Raw genomic sequence first — 23,425 nt, forward strand, 5'->3', positions numbered from 1 at the left:
GTTTATGTTCTTCTCGTGCTGATTCTCGCGCTGCAAATTTGGCATTGTGAAGCACTCTTTTCTCATAGGGCTTAAAATGCCCACAATGTTACGGTGAACACGAGCGAATAAACACCGCATACAGACCCTCCTCTTTGGGGAAAACATGATTGTGCACGGTGACGGCGACTTCACCTGTGTTGTCTTTATTGCTGCGGTGCTGAATATCAGGTCATAGCCACTACAAAGTTCAAAGTAGCAATTTCGTGAAGACACCTGCTCATAGTCGGTTGAAGCTGGTCTATCTGTGCTAGGACGAACGTTGGTAGCCATTGAATCTGGCAAGAAATATACAGCTAGCTGATGATTAGGCATTCACAAAAATGCACTAAATTCATTCAGTCTTCGCAAGTGACGTATTCTGTCGCTTAACAAAAAAATACGAAGAGGTGGTGCTGTATCTTGCGGCACATTGAGAATGACGTGAATCAGCATGTGATTAAGGGAAATATACCGGGGGTAAAGAAAGTGTCTCGCGTTCTTCTTTTGTACGAGGCGCCAGGAAGTTCTAAATATGCGAGACAGCTGCAGCAAAAGTTCCCTGAACTATCTGCTTTACATCACAACGGCAAAAAGAGCACTGTGAAGTGAAAAAAGTCGCGCAAAAAAAAGAAACATGCAGATAAAGATACGGTTATTTACGATAGGGTGGTTACGCTAAAGGATCAATTATTAACATCCATAAAAAAAAAAGTCAGGTAGGAAAAAAGCGCACCCAAAATATATATATTACTTTGATGCTCTAAGAATATGTAAAAGACCACGGATATTTAGCGCGTTCTAACACATGTCGGTCTGCACGGCTTGCTCTCTTTTCTCTACGACAGGTGGCGCAACAATGAACGCACCACGTGCACGGTTAGAGATTTCGGACAACTGAGCGACGTCCTCCGGCGTTGCCGGCGTGGCTGCCGCCGAAGATGGAGGCGTACGAAAAGAGAAAGTTACTAAAGGCGAAGCCACGTGCGTGCTGCCACTTGTCACCGACCCCACCACTTCACTGCTCGCTTCCATCGAGGTGACGCTCCCAGGCGTAGGACTGCTGCCGTGGACACCGTCTTCATCGACAGCCCGTCGTTGTGAGTCGTCCACAGCGAACGGGTGGTCGTCGAGAGGAACCATCCCCTTATCGCTACGCCTCTTTCTGGCGGGCGAGGTGGCTGTAGGCTTAAGGGGCGCAGCACCGCTTTCAAACGCGTGGCGACCTCCGCGCCGCCAGCGGCTGCCGAAAGGGATGCTTTTACCCTTACTACGTCGCTCGTGTTGCTTGTGTTTCTTCGCACTTTCGCGGGAAGGCTTTGCGGCAGCCGCCGCTTCGCCAGCAGGCGATGGTAGGGGCGTTTCGGCGGCCTCCCCCACTGCCGCCTTCGCAACGTCGTTTTCTGAGTGGGTCGGCGACGAATTGCGGGAAGCGTTGCGGTTCAATTCGCCGACGGGCGCCCGCGGTGCTTCAACCGACTGCGCCTTGGCAATGTCTGTCTGCGAGCTGTTCCCGGATGGACCAGGGGACGGAACTGCGAGTGACGGCAGGCGCGTTCCACCGAACCTCCAGTGCGCGGTTCCGAAGATGGACGCGAGCGTGGCCGCCTGAATGGCGTCGAAGCTCGCCGGCGCCGTGGCCGACGGGCTGTCTTCGCCCGAGGGGACGCCGTCGACACGCGTCGAGTGTTGGATGTTCGGTGGCGACACAGAGCACACGTAGGAAGGCCTCTTGAAGGTTGGACCGGGCACCACCCGCAGCGCGATCCCGTCGCTAAGCGAACTCATTGTGGGCGTGACGACGACCGCTTGCTTCGGCTTTCGATGGTGCGTGGTTGAGGTCTCGACGTGCCTGCGCAAGGCACAAGGAGGAGGCCCGAGAATAGGGAGTCTTAGATGAAGGGGACACAAGCGTTGGGGCCCCCTGGCGCTTGGGCCGACGGTACTGCGCATGCGCAGAGGGGTCTGGGCATGCGCAGTACCACTGCCCCAAGCGCTAGGGGGCCCCAGCGCTCGCGTCCCACTAATCTAAAGCTCTCTAATAAGGAGAAAATTCGAAGCGTTGAGGAACCGAAACCATAGTATGGTAATTTAGCTGCGTGCATAATAATGGTCTGCAGCTGTATGTTTATCGGCACCGATGTTACAAAGACAAATTAAAGTGCTCTAAGTACGTGAGCGGCGCGGAGAAAGAAAGGCGAGGACAAGGGGGGCTCACATGTGTGTTAATTGTATGTGCATTTACTCTTCTCCATTTATCAGGCAGTGAACCAAGAAGCACGGACTAAAATTTTGAAATCAAAGGTGTCCACTCAGCAGCAAAAATGGCTAAAACTAAAGTTGAATTCTTGAGGTTTTACGTGCCAACGCAACGATCTGTCTATGAGGTACGCCGTAGTGGGAGACTTCGGATACCGCCTGGGGCTCTTTAGCGTGCACCCAGTGCACGAGCATTTTTCAATTCCACCCCTATCGAAATGTCAAGGCCGTGGCCGGGATAGAATGCAGGAAAGGATGGAAGTTATGTGGTATAATCAAATTAATGTTACGTTAAACAACATAGAGTTCCTATGGAGGATGAAGTGAACAAGTATCAATTGCTTAACTTCCTTACCCCTTCGGAAAATGTGTCACTAGCTACTATCTATTTAGCGACAACACACATGGAACCTAGGTGTCCGATGTATTATTTTCGGTATATAGTCTACCGCAGTCGGCGCATCTATATCAAAGTGTTTTAGAAATAGGGAACCTGAACGCTACTCGCCAGGCGTACAAAATAAGCTAAAGGGCCTAGAACGAAGATCGAGATATCGGAGTGTTTTAGAAATAGGGAACCTGAACGCTACTCGCCAGGCGTACAGAAAAAGCTAAAGGGCCTAGATTGAAGATCGAGATATCGGAGTGTTTTAGAAATAGGGAACCTGAACGCTATTCGCCAGGCGTACGGAATAAGCTAAAGGGCCTAGAATGAAGATCGAGATATCGGAGTGTTTTAGAAATGGGGAACCTGAACGCTACTCGCCAGGCGTACAAAATAAGCTAAAGGGCCTAGAATGAAGATCGAGATATCGGAGTGTTTTAGAAATAGGGAACCTGAACGCTATTCGCCAGGCATACAAAATAAGCTAAAGGGCCTAGAATGAAGATCGAGATATCGGAGTGTTTTAGAAATGGGGAACCTGAACGCTACTCGCCAGGCGTACAAAATAAGCTAAAGGGCCTAGAATGAAGATCGAGATATCGGAGTGTTTTAGAAATAGGGAACCTGAACGCTATTCGCCAGGCATACAAAATAAGCTAAAGGGCCTAGAATGAAGATCGAGATATCGGAGTGTTTTAGAAATAGGGAACCTGAACGCTACTCGCCAGGCGTACAAAATAAGCTAAAGGGCCTAGAATGAAGATCGAGATATCGGAGTGTTTTAGAAATAGGGAACCTGAACGCTATTCGCCAGGCGTACAAAATAAGCTAAAGGGCCTAGAATGAAGATCGAGTATTTTTTTGCGAAAGCAATGCCGCTGGAGTATGCCAGCCATAAGACTATAGTCACGTGGGTAGGACGGTGCATAAAGTAGGCACGGGGGCCTAGAGCCTGACTAAACTGTAAATTCTTTACTGGGTGAACTTGGGACATTATGTTATGGCACTTGATCGCGTACAGACCTAAGATCGAGGCGTAAACGCGAGAAATGGGACATCCGCTTCCCCACCAGAAATTACGTACAAGGCACTTCAGTCGTTACATTATTGCAGTGGAGCTGGGATATAACATAATGTTCGGAATGGGGGTTCGCGATTCCTCACGTCGAAACGTCGAAAAAGCGTCCCACATCGGGGCCGCTCTAGGATGGCTAATCGACGGATTCGCAGATGCTCGCTCAGTTACCATACGTAGCAATTACAAAGTGGGGATATAGTTAACCTTATGAGCTCTAGGTGCACGGTGCCTACCTTCGCGAAACTCTCAATTTACCGTGAATGAAGTCACACAAAAAAGTTTTTTTTTTATTGGTCCTGATGGCCTGTTCAGTGCGAAAGTGAGCTTGGTGAATGCTAACGAGGAAAATTGATCTACTATGGTTTTCCTGAGTTCATTATGAAAGATACACGATACTGTGACTGCTATGGATGCATCTTGTGATAGTGACACTTGCACCATTCACAATCTGCAGGTCGAGGACATACGAGACGAGTGACACAAGCGACTTCAAAGTCCTTCACCCTGACATGAAATATGGACAGCAGAGTCGTGCGAGTTCGCATAATCGCAGCCCAACTTCCATAGAAGCTGTTTTACTCGGGCAGTCGAATTAAGGTTTCAAGTTCCGTGTAGTTAAACCATACAAATTAGAATTTGCCTGCACACAATGCAACCGCTGACTCACCCGTTTAAAACGTTGCCCTCATAATATATCACTTACCAGTATTTGCGTAAGGCATCATTTTTGCAAAGGCTCTATTTTAAGCGCACGCATTAACATTCACATCCATATTAACTACAAGGTGTATCCCCCTATTTTCACGAATTTCATGTAGGCGGCAGTCATTTTTTCGCTCAGTACAGGTAGCTAAATTCCACGCCATTCGTAAAACACTCGAGGTGGGCGAATATCAGATATACAAATCGAATACGAATAGTATGTAACGAATATCGAATCGTGTATTGAATAGCCAAAGACAGACGCAGTCCACAGCAGGAATATTAGGCACAGCAGGATTACTCATTCCAGTATAATTAGGTGTCGCGTATACACTGACTACGTTTGAAGTGTAAGACAGCTAACTATATCCCATAAAAATGATCAGTTTTGAACACAAAATTGCTAATTTGTTATTGACTCCGCAAATAATCCTGTCGACCACTTTTTCAGGCTGGTTGGAAACAAGCTCGCTGCGATGTATGCCTGCTGTATGAGTAGCTTTCTAGAAGCGACAAATAAAGAGTTGCTGAAAGAAGTTACGAAGTCAAGTGAAGACAAGAAAAAAAAAACGGTCGGGGGCGACTTACGGGTTGTAGACATATGTGAAAGGGTTAGTTGCAAGCAAAACAACGGTGGTTGTAACGCAAAGTACGGGCATAAAACTGCTACACGACTAGACTGCCCAAAAACACTAAATGACAGAACATAAACATTAAACACAGGTTCTCATGTAGGCTTCCGCCACAAAAGCTGAAACAGGGCTCGCATTGCCCATTTTTGTGTCTGCATTTCATCGGTAACTTTGGTCGTTCTTTGACTTCTGATAATTTGCGATACATTATTTAGGAAATACAACAGTTGTTGCGAAATATTTGGTAGTTTTTTTAATATTGGGAAATACCGAGTAGTTCCTCTTTGAATAAGAATATGAATTATTAGTGTGAAATATTCAATTCGTATTAGACACTTCCAATAATAGCCCTTCCCTATAAAACGCATTTAGCTCTGCATAAGAAATTTGTTAAAAACACCACACTTAAAAGGGCTCCTTACCAGCTCTGGCCATATTGAGCTGACAAGTGCAGATCATGCAATGCGCGCTAACGATCGTTTCTGCGACGTATTACATCGCTACGCGCTGCGGAAAGATCTGAAATTTCAAACCGAACGCCATTTTTATCTTCTCCTCGCGGCCGCCGCGCTCCAAGCAGGACGGTGACGTACACGGGCTAGTGCGCCTACGTACATGTGTTTGTGCTGTGACGTCGCTCGTAGTGACGCGTGACTTCGAGAATTATTCAAGGCAAAATCTGTTATTTGTGTAATCTGTTGCTTGAATACACGAATTGAAGCGTAGGGAAATAATAAAACATACAAACCGAATGTCTACGTGTTTCCGTTTTACTTAGCACCGCAGCAAGAGGGGTATTTCCGTTTCGTCTGCTTGTTCCCACGTCGTGCAGTCGCGCGCGCGGAAACCGAAACTATGTCATTTCCTACCATGTTCCAGCGCGGGACTACGCTCTGACATCCGTTTGTGTCCGCCTCAGTATTCGTGTAGCACAGACTTATACCGCTAGTCATGTGTCCTCGTGCACAGCGCGCAAAATCGGGCGCTGCACGTAACGAGACAATCGTAACAGCTTGCGCGCGACGCCGTCAGCGGAAGTGCGCCGCGCCGCAAAAAAAGCGATGACAAAAAAAAATGAAAGCGGGGCCTGTGACGCATTCGTCACGTGAGCGGCGGTTTGGGAGAACGCGTGGAAGTAATTTCGCTTGCGCAGGCTAGACAGGGCAAGCGGAGAGAGGGTGTTCCTTGGCAGTGGCCCTCGCCTCCTGAAACCAGGGGTTCGCGGCACTGAAATATTTCTACCTCGGCTAATAATGAACCGATCTGAAAAAATTTTTGCAGCAGAACGCTCCATAGGGGACACGTAACAACTTCCAGCTTATAACCGAAATTTGCTATGTGGCCTGGTGAGGGGCCCTTTAACCCAAACACTGTTAAACTTTACTACACATCACACGCTGCTCCTTATTTTCGTCATACATGAGTGAGGTGCCTCGTTGAATCCACCGAGGACATTGGGTAAACCTCATTAAGCGCATTAAATTAGGAAAAATCAAAGAGGTGTTTTGTAATTTCTGCAACACTCATACTTGACTTAATAGCATAACTCCCATTTTCACCGAATGGAAACTTATCTATATGGCCGTTATCTGCATTCGGAGAATGCAGATAACGGCCACATAAGCTTTCGAGCACTTGCCTATAGAGCTTTAACATGGCTAAATATAACTTGTAACATGCCTTTCATTTCTCCAAAATAGAAACTTAGTGAATGATCCTGTTCTCCCAGAACACCGTGAAAAAACGCATATAACGTTTCTGAGCGATTATAGTTGCAGTAGCGGCTTCACAGTAAAAAATATCAGAAATAATAGGTAAGTCGGTACAGTAAGCAATACCACGGCGAAAACGGAAAGAGATACAGTGCCCTGGTCCACAGAGAGATATTCATTTCTGGTAGTGACGCTACGGCTAAAAGTTGTCACTGCATGCAAAAGTCGTGACACCTGAAAAATCAAACAAACAAAACAAAGGCGCAAGTAATACGGTGCCCTCACTGTGTGTCACTAGTCTTCGTCTGAGCCATCGGCGATGTAGAGGCGTAGGACAGGTTTCTGGTAGAAGTCCTGTATTCGCGCGGAGCCAGTGTGGACGACGATGGCCGCACTGACGACAAAGAAGCAGTCGAGCTGAAAATGGCGTCCATAGGCGCATCGAAGACACTGTCGCTGGCGGCGTCCGACAGCAAGCCCAGGTAGCCCACGAAACAATACACCAGGACGAAGACCTACGCGCAAAGCGCGAGTCTCAAATTAATAGAGCCCCAAGTTAATACGGATATTTATGGAATATCCGCAATGACATTTTATGCGAAGCAAAATAGCCGCACAACCACGCTCTTCCTTGCTGCGCCGCGCGCGGCCGCGTAGCTACCATATGACGTCATAACAGCTGCAAAAGCAGAGGCTCAACTCGGGCGTTCGCTTGCGGCCGCGTAGCTACATAGCCGGGTCTCGTGCGCTCGCCTGCATGAGTTGTTTCTTCGTCTAGCCGAACCAAATATAGCCAAGCAACAGCAGTTCACCAGGCTAAACAGTGGTTCAACAACTAAAATAAAGGCTAGTATGCTTCGCATCCTGGGCTTAACCTTAGCTAAGCCACAGCCATTTTTTCTTGACGGACATACGAGTGATATATTTATTGCGTGCTCAAACATCCTCGCATAGCTGAATAAAAACTAAATGTGACGATAATTGTTCTGTCTTTGTTGCAAGCATGCGAAAATAATCAACGAGATGTCCTCGGAGATTTCATTGTAGACTCTGACGGATTTTACACACGTGCCTTCTGAATTGTCAGAACGCAAGTACACATCACAACATGCCCTTTCCCCTCAGGCAGCACCTGGCGCGCTCGCGTTCCGCTTCTCCGGCTGTGCACTGTCGAGGGGCGCTTGTGACGTGGCGTCGCAGCTATCGGGAATTTAGGCCGCTGCAGTAGTCTTCAGAAGAGCATAGGCTTGGGCTGGTTGGTAATACATAGTTACAACGGAAGCATAGCGCGGGAACGACGATCGACAAAGACAAGACAGGACAAACGCCAAGTTAGCACTTGTCCTGTCTTGTATTTCTCGATCGTCCTTCCCGCGCTATGCTTCCAGTTTAACATAGCAGTGGGCCAGCTTTTCCGCTCAGTGAGACATCTGACGCTTTCGCATCAATATTCATAAGAGCATGAGCGCACGACTCACCCTGATGAAAGCTACTGTCGTCAAGACAGCCAGCGGAGTCCAAAAGGGAACGTGTCCTTCAGCCTGCAATGACAATGAGGAGCTTAAGCTTAATTTATTTGCAATCTGAAGCCCCGCTCCCGTTGCGCTATAATTTAGGACGAGAAGAAATATTCCCGCTCTCTTCAAGTGAGAAGCAAGTTTATTAGCGATGAGGATACATGTGACAAGTGAAATTGTCAGATTGTGAAATTCTGCGAAATAGAGACAGAAGCTCCAAGATTGCTTTCTGTTCTTTCCCTCCAGTGATTTCTCTGGAATTTCGGTGTGGTTGCTACTTGCTCTGTGTTTCTCGAGCTACCGAACTGCTGTTGCTTGTGTAATGCGAAATAAACTTTTGTTGTGTTTATGAAATTGATGGAAGAAAAAGAAGTGCGCTGGTCTTTTCTCGTGTTATGAAGTTCTTCGCAAAACATTTTTGATGAATTCTTGCCATGAACTTTCGTCTAAGGCCTGAAATTCAAGGTAAAAAGGATCTGTCTGCACAGCAGTTCGTTTGTCTGATCCCCTGTGAAACTCTGACCACTTCTGAAAAGATTGCGTCGTCGGCAGTTGCTGTTCTGACGAAGATAACTCTCGTCGAAAGGTTGGCTGCAGTGATATTCCTTGTTCACTGACTTTTGATCACCTCAAGCTGTAAACTTCCGTCTTTATTGGATTGAACTGCAGGACTTGGATTTCTGGCTTGCTTGGAGCAAGAATTCTTTTTCTGTATTTGAACATGGCCGGCAAAAACACGTATTAGGAAGTTAGCAGATGAGGCAGTTTTTGGGAGCCTCACTTGAAGGCTGCGGTGGTCCTCTTTGACCTGTGCCTTTTTCGGGGTACATGAATGAATGACGGACTTGTGTTAAACGTCTTACATCAGACCCAGTTCTGGGGACCTGCCTCGAGGGTGCGCTGCAGCGCCCAGAGAACTTATACAGAGTAATGCTTTTACTAGACAGCCGAACGCCAGGTCCATCAATGATGGTGTACTATTTATTTGATAAGTGCGAGATTTAGAGAAACAACTTCAAATCAGATCAAATCAGTTTATTTTCATCTCAAGAATGAGGGAGATAATTGGTGAATATACGTTGCTTGTGTAGCAGTATTGAACATCGCTGCTTCTCGATCTTCAGCATATTAGGAGCCTTTCGAATGAGAAAAAATAAGAAAGAATAAATGCTTTCAACTAGCCTTTTAAATTCAAGCTTCATATTTTATTGGCCATTTGTAGTGATGCTGTTTACGACATGATACAACGGTGTTGTAGGCTGACTCACCTGCAAGCCTATCAGGGCACCTGACGTGACGTTGGCTTCAGGTGTTTCGTTTGTGTGATCCTTTCGAGCATAGGATCGAACCTGTTGATAACAGTAAAGCGATAAGGCATTTTAAAAAGTTAAACATATTTATTCTCAGTTTTCTTTCTTAGTTGATGAAGCGATGGCGTACTTAAATGCAAATAACCGAAATTCAGAGATTGTAAAGAATGAGGAGGCAATACCGTGCTTGCAGTCCGCAGAATATTGGAAATGATCATGCTTTTTTCGACTACGTGCACGAACTAGCTGCCTGCGGCACCTTACAGTGTGGGTGAACAAGAGTGTTCAAGACTTCTTGGAAAGGACTCGGGTCAAGAAGTACATGAATGTTGGTGGTGCCTCCGTGACGTGTACGAGCACTGTCCGTGGAATTCCGATCGATAAAAGGAAGAATTTGGCTGCGCTTCTGGGCCGCACGCCAACGCAGCCACCGTAAATGGCGCCTGACTGCCATTGATGCACGAGTGAAATCGTACCAGAAATCTGTGGTACGATCATTTTGTGTTAAGTCAGTACATGACAGACATCACAAAATCATTGCTTGCATGCATATGACCCGTACACTCTAAGAACAGTTTATACCCTTTGGCGTGCCCCTTCTGCAACACAACAATAATCGTCATCTGCCTTGATGCGTTTCCTTTCTTTAACGCTGCGAGCCCGGAACTTTTCAGTAACGAACGGCACGAGCGTTATCAGAAGGGGCTCTCCAAAGGGTGTAAACTGTTCTATGCTGATAACGCGCGTGCCGTTCGTTACTGGAAAGTCCCGGGCTCGCAGCGTTAAAGAAAGGAAACGCATCAAGGCGGATGACGATTATTGTTGGGTTGCAGAAGGGGCACGTAAAAGGGTGTAAACTGTTCTCAGAGTGTAAAGCAAGTAAGAGTTATCAAACCCCCAGCCTTCAGTGTCGGGGCTTCCCGTGGGCGATCTAATGTGCGTGGCTCGTCAAGGACGCAGTGGAGTGAAAACAGTGCAGGGGGGCAGTGCAGGTTGTGTGTAAAACGAAGCTCTCTCCGGGCGTCTCGTAGTCTCCACATTGAATTTCTCGCGTTTCAATGCCCAGGAGCAGAGCGCACGGTTTACCTGAGGTTTGCGGAGGTTTGAAGTGTCCATGATGCTAAATGAAGCACAAGAAACCTACTGTAGGCCGTTCACGCCAGTATACGTTGGTATAACATCATTCAGAGTAATACGGTACTGCGCTGAAGGCTACGGGGAATATTGTGGTGCTCGAGATGCTTGAGATTGAGCAGGCAAAGCTCTGACAGTGGTGGGCGCAGGTGCATAAATCTCTTGCTTGGATCATCCCATCTGTAGCTTGCACCAGCTACTACCGAATGACTGAGAAATGATTGTGAGGCTCGTTTGAATCTAATCGAACCTCGGTGTCCTTGCAATGTGTCAAGTACAGCACAGCTTTCTTCGCTTTCATATTTTCTCAGCTCTTTTTATCTGGATGCCCTGGCAATAGAATTTTGATTCTTCGAATTGATAAAAAATACAGCCTTCCATGTCTGAGAGACATATTCCGCTGGCAAGACACACTAAAAAGGTAGAAACCTTTTTTTTTTTGCGTGGGGGTACATCAGGGCCTCTATGTCTTTCAGAAAATACCGACTCCGCCAAGTAGTAGTTCTCAAAAATGGACAATCTGACTGTAAGACTTAACCGGATCGGCTCGTTCGCTGACTTGACCGACAGACTCACCTATTCACTCGCGCACTCTCTCCCATTTTCCCTCACTTTCACCCACTCACTCTTATCAGATACTCTCTCACACTTACTTGCTGGAGAGTACTCCGCACTGAAGTCACGCATGAAGTGCTCCAAAGAAGGAAGATGGCGAAGCCGTTCCATATGATGAACAGCTTCAGAACGCGTCTTACCAGCTGCACCGAGCAAATGTAAAGAAGTCAGTATATCCCGCATAATTTCTCTCTAGTAAGTCGGGCTGAGGCGCTGGTTTTACGAGCCGCGCATTCGTTGTGATTTGTGCAGCCTTCTTGACTGAACCAATATGCGTGCAAAACGAAATTGGGTAGATTTCAAGCACGAGTATGAATCGACGTTATGCAAAACATTTTGCAGGTAGGTGACACTCTGGCATCCTTCGGGATTCTGCAAAGTGTTACCAGATGGCGCAACACGTCCGCGTTTGGCGAGCAATTTTGTGCATGACGCGAATGTATGTGCGACGACAATGACAGGAGGACGGCACGATGATTACGATGACGGGGACGACGATGGCATGACGAATAACTTATTGTAGTCATTCAGGAAATGACACGCGTATTATGCCTGTTCTGTTAGGACCTGGGTCTATTCAGAAAGTGGTGTGCCTGATCCAGGCGCGTACCCAGGATTTTTTTCGGGGGAGGGCCCACCACGTCCACCACCATCATCATCATCATCATCATCATCATCATCATCATCCTGTTTTATGTCCACTGCAGGACGACGGCCTCTCCCTGCGATCTCCAATTACCCCTGTCCTGCGCCAACCGATTCCAACTAGCGCCCGCGAATTTCCTAATTTCACCGCTCCACCAAGTGTTTTGTCGTCCTCGATTGCGTTTTCCTTCTCTTGGTACCCATTCTGTAACCCTAATGGTCCAACGGTTATCTAACCAGCGCATTACCTGACCTGCCCAGCTACATTTTTTCCTCTTCATGTGAATTAGAATATCGTCTATACCCGTTCGCTCTCTGATCCAAACCGCTCTCTTTTTCTCTCTTAACGTTATGCCTAGCAATCTTCGTTCGATCGCTCTTTGCGCGGTCCTTAACTTGCTCTCAAGTCTCTGCCCCATATGTCAGCTCTGGCGAAATGCACTGATTGCATGCACACCTTACTTTTCAATAATAATGGTAAGCTTCCAGTCAGGAGCTGGCAATGCCTGCTGTATGAGATCCAACTTATTTTTATTCTGTGAATTTCCTTCTCGTGATCAGCGTTCCCTGTGATTAATTTACCTAGGTAAACGTACTCCTTCACAGTCTCTAGTGGCCGACTGGCGATCCTGATCTCTTGTTCCTTTGCCCGGCGATTTATCATTATCTTCATGTTCTGCATTTTATTATTCGACCCCACTCTTACACTCTCTCCGTTAAGGTCTCCAATCATTTGTTGTAACACGCCTGCATTGTTCTTGAATAGAACAATGTCATCAACAAACCGAAGGTTGCTGAGAGTTTTGCCATCGATATTTACTCCTAAGCCTTCCTAGTTTATTGGCTTGAATTCTTCTAAGCATGCAGTGAATAGCTTTGAGAAATTGTGTCTCCCTGTATGACCCCTTTCTCTATAGGTATCTCCCTGCTTTTCTTGTGTAGAATTAAGGTATCTGTAGAACCTCTGTAGATATTCTTACGCGAAGGATGAGTCAGTAAGACGAGAAACTATTTACATATTATATTTACAACAACGGTTGCAGCGAAGACCGGTCAGATTCATAGCGCGAGCCCAGTTCGTTCTTCCTCCTCTTTTCTGGAATGATGGCGCCCACACGCCTCGTTCAAACAAACAAATACCACACGCATGTAGCAATATTTTCCAAGCTTTTTACGTAAGCGTTCTGTACTGCTTGATTACGTAGTGCCTCTATGACTGCTGGTATCTCTACTGAATCAAATGCATTTTCGTAATCTATATAAGCAACATAGAGAGGCTTATTGTACTCTGCAAATTTCGCGATAATCTGATTGATGACATGGATGTGATCCATTGTAAAGTATCTCTTCCTGAAGCCAGCCTGTTCCCTTGGTTGACAAAATCCAGTGTTAAATTTATTCTATTGGAGATTATTTTGGTAAATATTTTATATAATACTGGGAGCAAGCTAAGGGTCCTATAATTTTTCAATTCTTTAACGTTTCCTTTCTTGTGGATTAGTATAATGTCTGCATTCTTCCAGTTTTCTGGGACACTTGCAGTCGATAGACACTTCGTATAAAGAGCCGCCAGTTTTCCAAACATTATGTCGCCGCCATCTTTGATTAAATCGATAGTTATTTCACCTTCTCCTCCCACTCTTCATCGTTTCATGTCTTGCAGGGCCCTTCTGACCTCATCGCTAGATATAGGAAAGTTTCTGTATCCTTTTCATTACTGTTTCTAAGTGAGGTATCGTGACTTCTCTGGGTACTATATACAGGTCAGCTTAGAATTTTTCCGCTGCTTTTACTATATCGTCGAGATTGCTGATGACATTATCCTTCTTATCTTTTAGTGCATACATCATGGTTTGTCCTATGCCAGGTTTCTTTTTTACTGATTTCAGGCTGCGTTCATTTTTTACGGCTTCTTCAGTCTTTCTCATGTTATAGTTTCGAATATCAGTTATTTTCGCCTTGTTGATCAGTTTCGACAGTTCTGCGAATTGCGTAACGCTGTGCGGCCGCCAGTCCCATACAACCGCATAGAGCGCAGGACTCTGCGATTCTAGACGTACTGCGCTCACCGCGAAAGGTTAAAAAACACCCACATAAGCACAGCAGAGAAGTGGCTACGTGAGGCGGTTCGACCGATAACTGTAGAAGCGTCATTCAAAACAAGTAATTGTTCCCCACTTCCGGCGCCGTTTTCTCTACTTCCTTTCTAAATAAAAAGATGTTGATCCATAAATATTCTCATAAACAACGGCTAACTTTTTTATTATTCGCTTTTGCTTTCAGTTTGGTTGTTGCCTTGGCTCTTAGTAGATCGCTTAATTTCTCAACTCCTTGCGATTTTTGTTTCCAGTTTCCAATTTGGCACGAAATGTGCTATAGAATTAGGGAAAGACAGATGAGGTAACGGGCGACAGTCATCTTGCTTATGGGTTTAAGGGTTATTGCAGGGTTTCACGATGGACATTCTTTCACATTATTTTATTTCCTACCTTATATAACCCATACCACGTGTATATGGTTCCGGGCATCTGCCAGCGTCGCGGCGAGCCGTAACTCAAGGAAATAATGAAGCAAAGGGAAAAGCTAAACGCAATTGGCGTTTTCTCCGCGGCCGCAACTCGTTCCATGAGAGTACAGGCCAGCTGAGTAACAGCCGCATCCCTCTCCTGGTCCCAGGATCAGCCTAAACAAAGAAGGTTGAACTAACAAAAGCAACAGCTATGCGCGTGACGGTTGAATAGATGGTGACAACTGAACGCATCTCGAGTTAATCGCGCGGGTGCGGAATCTACTAGAAAACTGTCCTTCACATTACAAGAGATGCCGATAACTACCGCCATCTAAAAGGAGTGAAAAAGGCAGCATAATGCTGACCGATGAATAGCTGCCACGTCTCAACATTGATCTGGCGGCGCTTCAGGAATGTGTGAGGAGTGGTGGCGTGGGTGGGGAGGGGGGGGGGGGGGATGAGGCATCTGAAAGCACTCTAGCTGCCATGAAGGAAGCAGCGGTAGGGGAGGTTAAACTGGCGCACTTTTGCACGAATAGAGACAAATAGCTAGTACTTGAAGTGACGCATACGGCAACAGTCTCAAAGTAGCAGTCGCAAAGTCTCAAACTTTCCACATGGAAAGGAGTATGGTAAGGTTGTTAGTAGGTTGGCATGTGGCTGAAAGAACCGAATGTAACCTGACAGGCAGATCATGGGGTTTTTGAGCCCCAGAATCCTGTTCTAGATGCAAGTATCGCACAATTATATATATATATATATATATATATATATATATATATATATATATATATATATATGTATTAAGAGGTACCAAACGAGGCGAGACGGGAACCTACCTACTCGCGATAAAGTGGCTTGGTAAGAGGCAAATACTGCTTCGCATTAGAACAGAACCAAACTGAAGGGACCACGTGGAGTAGAGGGCACCGTAACGACATTTTGAGCAGAACGTACTAAGTTAAACTGGAAGAGCCATCTGTTGATCTACTACAGGATTGAACGTTTGACGTCAAGGCGAAACATCTGCTCACTACTGCATTGGCTGTAGCGCGATGGTAGGTGTCGCTTGTAGGTTATCCCGACGACCATGCGAAAGATTCGGGGAAGTAGCTACGAAGGCCTTCGTATTATTATCAACCGCGTTGTTTATATGCTTTCGACAGCGACGAACATGTGCAAATTATGGCTGCGTGCTTTTGGACCCGTGTTTGCAAACGTTTCATTTCGTTTTCCATTATCTTCCTTTATCACGCGTCGTAATGAGTGACCGATTCCGGCAATAGCGGCTTCACGGCGGCGTCCGAGTCGATGACGAAGGGCGAACGGGAAATGAAAAGGATCGTTAGAAAAACACGAGCTCTCATTTGCAGCGGCTCTGCTCTTTAGGTGCGTGGGTTTTGGAGACAAGGCAAACGTGAAACGAGACGTTTATTATTGGCGTGAAATGTATGGACACTCCAAGCCCATTTCTGCCGTCGCCGTCGCCGTGAGGTTCCGTATAAAGTCCAATGGCGAGAACACCGTCGCCTCGCGCTCTACGCTGTATGTGCGAATGAAAGCGTGCGGGGGGAGCCGACGATGGCAGCTCAATCTCGCCCGTGCGAAAGAGACGAAAGCGGGGAGGATGCGCGCAGTCTTCCGTGGCGCGCGAGGCACCCAACGTTGCTAGGCGCCCAACGCTGAGAGGCACGGAATGGGAGAAGGAAGGGGGGCGGCGTTTTACTGCGACTGCAACTGCACACGTGGCGGCTGCGCTCGGTCGTGCGGCCGTATCCTTAGAACTATCTGCGGCGGGCAGAGTCTATGTGCGTCGACTGTACGTAGCTTTGTGCATGCTGTGTGTTCGCGGCGCTCACTTTGCATTGAAGCCATGGAAAGTACAAATGTCACTTCGCTCGCTGCTGCTGCCGCGTTCCTTCACGCCAGCGCTCTGACAGCGAGTTTCCGCGGTAATCGAGTGAGATGTGTTCATGTTTCCTTGTGCGCGCGTGACACCATGCTTGTTAATTTAGTCAGTGTGCCTTTGTTTCCAAGTTTATACGGCTTTTAAGACTATCCTTACTTTGTATAGTTGTCTGCTAGTTTGCTATCGTAATCGATGCTTCGCCTTTCGAGCGAATAAACTGCGACTTCGTTGTTTAATGGGACCAAAACTGTTGCAGTTTCGCCCGAAAGGCTAAGCATTGATTACGATAGCGAACTAGTAGACAACTATACATAGTAAGGATAGTTTTAAAGGCCGTATAAACTTGGAAACATTCGTTTATTAACTGAATTAACAAACATAATGTCAGCGCAAACAAGCAAACAAGAACACTTCGCACTCGATGAGCGCGGACACTCCCTGCAAAACGCTGGACGCTGGTGTCAGGAAGCGCGGCAGCAGCCGCGAATCGTCTTCGTGCAGTCTATCCCTTCATCGCAAGAGCGGCGAGAACGCAGGGTGCACAAAGGTATCACCCGTCAGCAGATGCCTTTGAAGATACGGTGCGCGCTACCGTGCAAAGTACGAACTCGTTGGCGGAGTCTAAGCCTCCCGCGCTGCCTCCCCGCCTTCCTTCATACACTCTTAAAACTGTTGCACCCTTTGGGGTGCATATTTGTCCCACAACAATAATCGTCATCTGCCTTGCTTGCGTTTCCTTTCTTGAAAACTCGGCGCTCGCTACTTTCCTGTCAAGAACGCTGCGTCACACTGATAACGCGCATGCCGTTCGTGACTGGGAAGTACCGGGCTCGCAGCGTTAAAGAAAGGAAACGCGGGCAAGACGGATGACGATTATTGTTGTGGGACAAGATACGCCCCAAAGGGTGTAAATTTTTCTAAGAGTGTATTTGGCGCGCGAGAGAGCCGCGATCGTCAGTTCTCCTTGCGCCAGGTCGCAACATGCGCAGTTGCTGACGGAGCACAACGCGCGGCGACGGCGCTGTCGCTCTTGGACTTTATACGGAACATCACGGCGATGCCGACGCCAATGGCAAAAATGCACAGGGAGCGTCCACGTAATTGCTCGCAATAATAAGGTAAGGAATCTGGCAGAATTAACGTACAGCTGGGCAATGCAAAAAGTGACGCCACATCGCCATGACAATTATGAATAAACCGTTGAGCCTTCCGTCGGCAAACAGCTGCAACTGCTTCTCGTGAGCGACATTCGTACTCCCTGTCTTCCCCCTCACACCCCTTTTCTGAGTGTGCGCTCTTTTTATATGGTTATCAAAAGTGAAACGCCTTCTGGTAAGAGTCCGTTAAAGCAATGCTGTGTATACCGACGGCATTATGTACTAGACGTTCCTACAGGTAATGTAGATGACTTTTATGAACATTACCTTTACTAAGGTCTGCTGGCTGGCGATATCGAGCTCTGTATTTTTACTTTCTTGCTGTTTATTTTCGACCGCTAAAATTCGCAGTTTTTGCTTATAAACCGACGAGACGATACGAAATGGCAGATAGCGTGTCCTACTGAAGGACTACAAAAGCTGCGAAAGCGGCACGTATATGTTCGAAGGCTTTCATGCTTAAAATACTACATTGCGAAAGTTTTGATTGACTTGCCTTCGAGTCAGCCATGGCACCCATGTTAGGTTGACGGGTTTGCTGCGACGAAATAAGGTTTTGTTCGTGGTCATTACAGAGACAGCTAGCACATTCCAGGCGCTGTTATGTGTAATCGCTTTACTTTTTAACTCTGTAGATTTTCACAAAACTCATGGAAGTATTGCATGAAACAAGGCTTTGGTTTTCCCGGCGGCACTGCGAAATTTCCCTTCACGATTGAAGTGTTGACGCCGCTTTTGATCACGTTAAGCAGAACTGCGTCAGAAAATATAAGAAGAAAAATTTACACGTTTTCTCGATTGATAGAGCATCTCCTTCATCGAGCTATTGGCGAGAGAAGAAAAGCGAGCATCTATAGCAGGACTGGCTCGTCACCATGGAGTGACGTAGGCAGAAATCTCGTTCGGGGTGGACACATGACAGCTCGGCCTCCTCCTTATAGATTTTATCGTGGGATCAAATACATGAATAACTGCACTGCCGTTGCCAAAGATGCTGCAAACGAATCTTTGAACGCTACGCACTGTCAATGAGACAAGTAAAATCTGTATTTTCTCATAAAAGAATATACTCGTATACCCCCAAAATTGTGGCCGAAATAAGTGGTATCAATGGTTCCATGCTTTTTGTCTATTTAATATGTAAAGAAAATATCGCACGAACTTTACAACGATATGAGTTCGAAACCAGCTAGGCAGTGCACGCCGCTGATATAAAAAATGTACCCGCCGTGGCAGGGGCGTAGCCAAGGGGCGGGGTGCTTATGGGGCTTCAGCCCCCCCCCCCCCTGTTCCCCCCCGATATATTTTCGTGCTCTCATGCAGCGCCGACCCAACCAACCTCCGGCGCCGGAAATCATTCTGGATTTTGTTTAGAATGCTTTTTTTTGGCTCTGGAACAGGCATTTCGGCACAAACATTGCGAACTCAAGCTGGATTTCGCGGCGACGCCCATACACCGTAAGTCACATAACGCAAGGATCCGCCTCATCCGAGCACAAAGCTTCAAGAGCGTTTTGATGGCGAGCTTATGGCGAGCGAGCTTGTCGCGGCATCTCGTGGAGGCCGCGAAATCTACGGAGGGCATGGATTTCAATTGCGAAACTTTATAGGCGTAATGTTCTCATATACTTTTGATGCGAAAGGTGCACTGGTATTTCCATGCTTTAGATTTTCAATTCCATAACATTGTGGGTTTTTAATGTTCTTATAAACATTTGACACCAAAGGTGTCAAATGTTTATAAGAACATTAAAGTATTCGCGGGATTGTAAGAACATTAAGTGTATTCGCGGGATTTTCTCACGCATGAAAGAACGCTAGTATGTAGCACGACTTGATCAACAAAACGCTGTATGCGGAGTTTTTCATGTCCTACAATTTTCTCATTGACACTTTTCATCTATAATACTTGAGAAGTTGACCTATTAATTCAGACTCATGATGTAATTAGGCGGAATGCAAACAAATAATGTGAGTATCTCCAAGTGACGGCAAACAATATTACCTTGGTTCTGCCCAGCTACGTGGCATTTGCATATTTTAAATCTTGTTGCATGGTAGTTTGGACACCCTGTTTAAGCAGTGCTTCAGCGGACGGAAGATTGAGGAAGAAACGGGACACGAGAGAGTGACACAAGAACAATCTCGCAAAGCAAGCAGGTAATCGTAGTGGTTAATTAGGTGGTCGATCTAAGCGAAAGTATTTCGTGTTTAGGCTACTCAATATTACACGAACGTTATGCATTTCAGATTTGTATCGTGGGCCCTCTAATATTACACTGGACTGAAACAAACGTAAATTTATCGTCGGTGATAACATTTCGCCTTCGTGACACAAAATACAAAACCTTTCAGCACTTACGTAGTAAATGACCAGTATCAGGAGAATGTCGCTGGCGGCGTTGGTGGCGTACACGAAGTCAATGATAGCATTGACAGCTACTGACTCTGTTATTAAAAAAAATAAAGGGAAACGTGCAGAATGACTGTTATCAGCGAGAGACATTGACTGTGAAAGATGAAACAAGAAGCAGAAGCATGACTCCTGCGTGACGCAGCTAGTCATTGCAAAATCTTCCACGTGTCCCTTTTGTGAAATCTACATTCCTAAACAATATGCACATCAATACTTCATCATCATCATCATCATCATCATCATCATCATCATCATCATCATCATCATTATCTGCCTGGTTACGCCCACTGCAGGGCAAAGGCCTCTCCCATACTTCTCCAACAACCCCTGTCATGCACTAATTGTGGCCATGTTGTCCGTGCAAACTTCTTAATCTCATCCGCCCACCTAACTTTCTGCCGCCCCCTGCTACGCTTCCCTTCCCTTGGAATCCAGTCCGTAACCCTCAATGACCCTCGGTTATCTTCCCTCCTCATAAAATGTCCTGCCCATGCCCATCTTTTTCTTGTTTTCTAATTACATATTTATTTTCTTTCTTTTTCTTGATTTCAATTATGATGTCATTCACTCGCGTTTGTTCCTTCACCCAATCTGCTCTTTTCCTATCCCTTAACGTTAAACCCATCATTCTTCTTTCCATAGCCCGTTGCTTCGTCCTCAATTTAAGTAGAACCCTTTTCGTAAGCCTCCAGGTTTCTGCCCCGTACGTGAGTACTGGTAAGACACAGCTGTTATACACTTTTCATTTGAGTGATAATGTCAACCTGCTGTTCATGATCTGAGAATGCCTGCCAAACGCACCCCAGTCCATTCTTATTCTTCAGATTATTTTAGTCACATGATCCAGATCCGCGGTCACTACCTGCCCTAAGTAAATGTATTCCCTTACCATTTCCAGTGCCTCGCTATTTATCGTAAACTGCTGTTCTCTTCCGAGACTGTTAAACATTACTTTAGTTTTCTGCAGATTCATTTTTAGACCCACCCTTCTGCTTTGCCACTCCAGGTCAGTGAGCATGCATTGCAATTGGTCCCCTGAGTTACTAAGAAAGGAAATATCAGGGAATGGCAAGTTACTAAGGTATTCCCCATTAACTCTTATCCCCAATTCGTCCCACTCCAGGACTCTGAAAAGCTCCTGTAAACACGCTGTGAATAGCATTGGAGCGATCGTATCTCCCTGCCTGAAGCCTTTCTTTATTGGGATTTTGTTGCTTTCTTTACAGAAGACTACGATGGCTTTGGAGCCGCTATAGATATCTTTCAGTATTTTTATATGCGGCTCGTCTGCCCCCTGATTCCGTAATGCCTCCATGACTGCTGAGGTTTCGACTGAATCAAACGCTTTTTCGTAATCAATGAAAGCTATATATAAGGGTTGGTTATGTTCCGCACATTTCTCTATCACCTGATTGATAGTGTGAATATGGTCTATTGTTGAGTAGCCTTTACGGAATCCTGCCTGGTGCTTTGGTTGACAGAAGTCTAAGGTGTTCCTGAGTCTATTTGCGATTATTTTAGTAAATACTTTGTAGGCAACGGACAGTGCGCTGACCGGTCTATAATTTTTCAGGTCTTTGGCGTCCCCTTTCTTATGGATTAGGATTATGTTAGCGTTCTTCCAAGATTCCGGTAAGCTCGAGGTCATTAGGCATTGTATATACAGGGTGGCCAGTTTTTCTAGAACAATGTGCCCATCCTTCAACAAATCTGCTGTTACCTGATCCTCCCCAGCAGCCACTTCCTGCACTTCCTCCACTTCTACACTAATACACTTCCTCCAAAACTCCCTACAAAGCCACTTCCCCTATAAGAGTGTCAGCTTCAGGCAGGCGCAGTAACTAACGCTGTTCGCACGTAAATGCAAAACGAAGCTTACCGGACTTCTTAGCTATGCCGAAGGTTTCTTGGCTCCATGGCTGAGAGCGCATCAGGAGACAGAGGCAGTTCCACCCCTAGAAGCGCCAAACGGTCTTTATGTATCACCGTATTGTAGCAGCAGTCACACAGCACACTGCAGCGCAAGGCGAAAGTGACAGGGCCCAGCTGGCATTCTGCTCGCTCTGTTTGAATTCCTTCACGGGAAATGCCATGCGCTTCCACCGAAGCTAAACGTTCGCCTCTAAGTGTCATTGTAGTTATTCATCAGCTTTTTACTACAGAAAGCTGTGCATTAGTATGTCAGATGCCTTAGCGATGGAACTTGATGTGACAATGGAGCGAAATTTCGGCGCAAAGTGGCACGTAATCTCGAACACAATGCCCAGCCCACGCAACCTGCAACCAGAACATGCGTGGCAAATAACAGCAAAACGTTGAAGCCGTAGAGCTGTCGGGAATAACAGGTATGACAACGTGTAAGCAACATTACAAATCGTCTACAGGATTCTCTGTTTTAAGACGGCACATTGTAAAATAAGATTCGTTCCCGGCTCTGGTCAATATGAAGAATACACGTAACAGGGTCAGCGAGTGTGTGTCAAGAAACGCCGAACTGTGCCTTCGGTCGGAGCCGAAATAACGCCTTAACTACGGTTCCGTTCCTTATACCATCTGACTGCGGGAGCTCTCAACGACATTATGAGCGCCTCCAAGGATAGCTAATCTTTCTGGACCACCGTTAAAATCAACATGGCCCAATAAAATAAGAAAATTGGCGTTATGTTGTCTCGGTCCAGGGAGGTTTACAGCTACAGAGATAGTACTTACGAGGCAGCAGCTCGTGACGGCCACGGCGATGCGAGTACGGTGTTGTGGGGTGTTCATTGCCTCGTCCGGTGGCCGCGACAGGGCAGGTCGGCGCGGGGGAATTGAATGCCTCACTCAGTAGCTGCGCCTTGTCTTCTAGCAAGCGTGGCTGAAGTCAAGCACGCGGACACGGCAAGAGGCAGAATGGACAAGTTGAGACCTCCTGCAGAAACGAAAATTGCTTGCTCGGGAAGAAATACCGAGGTTGCTCCTCGTCGGTGTCGTCTTCTTCTCCGTGCCTGATTCGTTGCTTGGTTTGTTGCTCTCGCGCCAATTAGAGCGCTCCACTCGGGGGCATCGGCCGTGAATTGGGCAGTACTGGGGTTTAAGAAAATAAAGGAAATAGAGAAATCAATTGGAACGAAATATTATTTAGAAATTCTGAAATTAAAAGTTTATTGCTACAGGTATGGAGTGAAAGTGCAACTCAGAGGATGAAAAATAAACATAAGTTTGCACTCAGTCGATTTTGTCTTGCGCAGAAGATTAAGAATAGCGTCACGAGCGTTCTCATGGTTAAAACACAGATCGACAGCAGCAAAGGCAAGCATTCGAAAGGCTTTATCCAAAAGATATATTACTTTGCACAGTTAAACGGCGACATGCTAAAGAAATATTCTAGAGATTCACTCTAATTGCATTTGTGACCGAGACTTATATAATGGCAAATGTTGAGTAC

The 23,425-nt window shown here is 46.3% G+C and overlaps 1 protein-coding gene across 1 annotated transcript; it reads right to left on the reverse strand.

Annotated features, from left to right (window-relative positions):
- Window positions 1-164: 164 nt before the first annotated feature.
- Window positions 165-23,060, reverse strand: LOC135906903 (uncharacterized). The gene is made up of 9 exons (XM_065438535.2): window positions 22,708-23,060; window positions 21,878-21,953; window positions 19,945-20,030; window positions 18,079-18,120; window positions 11,401-11,505; window positions 9,572-9,652; window positions 8,265-8,327; window positions 7,072-7,301; window positions 165-1,870 (listed from the first exon to the last, which is right to left on the reverse strand). Exons 1-9 carry the CDS (start codon window positions 22,762-22,764, stop codon window positions 820-822), a joined length of 1,791 nt encoding a protein of 596 aa, XP_065294607.2. The 5' UTR covers window positions 22,765-23,060; the 3' UTR covers window positions 165-819.
- Between the last annotated feature and the right edge of the window lie 365 nt (window positions 23,061-23,425).

This window comes from Dermacentor albipictus, chromosome 5 (genome assembly GCF_038994185.2).
Source record: "Dermacentor albipictus isolate Rhodes 1998 colony chromosome 5, USDA_Dalb.pri_finalv2, whole genome shotgun sequence".
Classification (NCBI taxonomy): Eukaryota; Metazoa; Arthropoda; class Arachnida; order Ixodida; family Ixodidae; genus Dermacentor; species Dermacentor albipictus.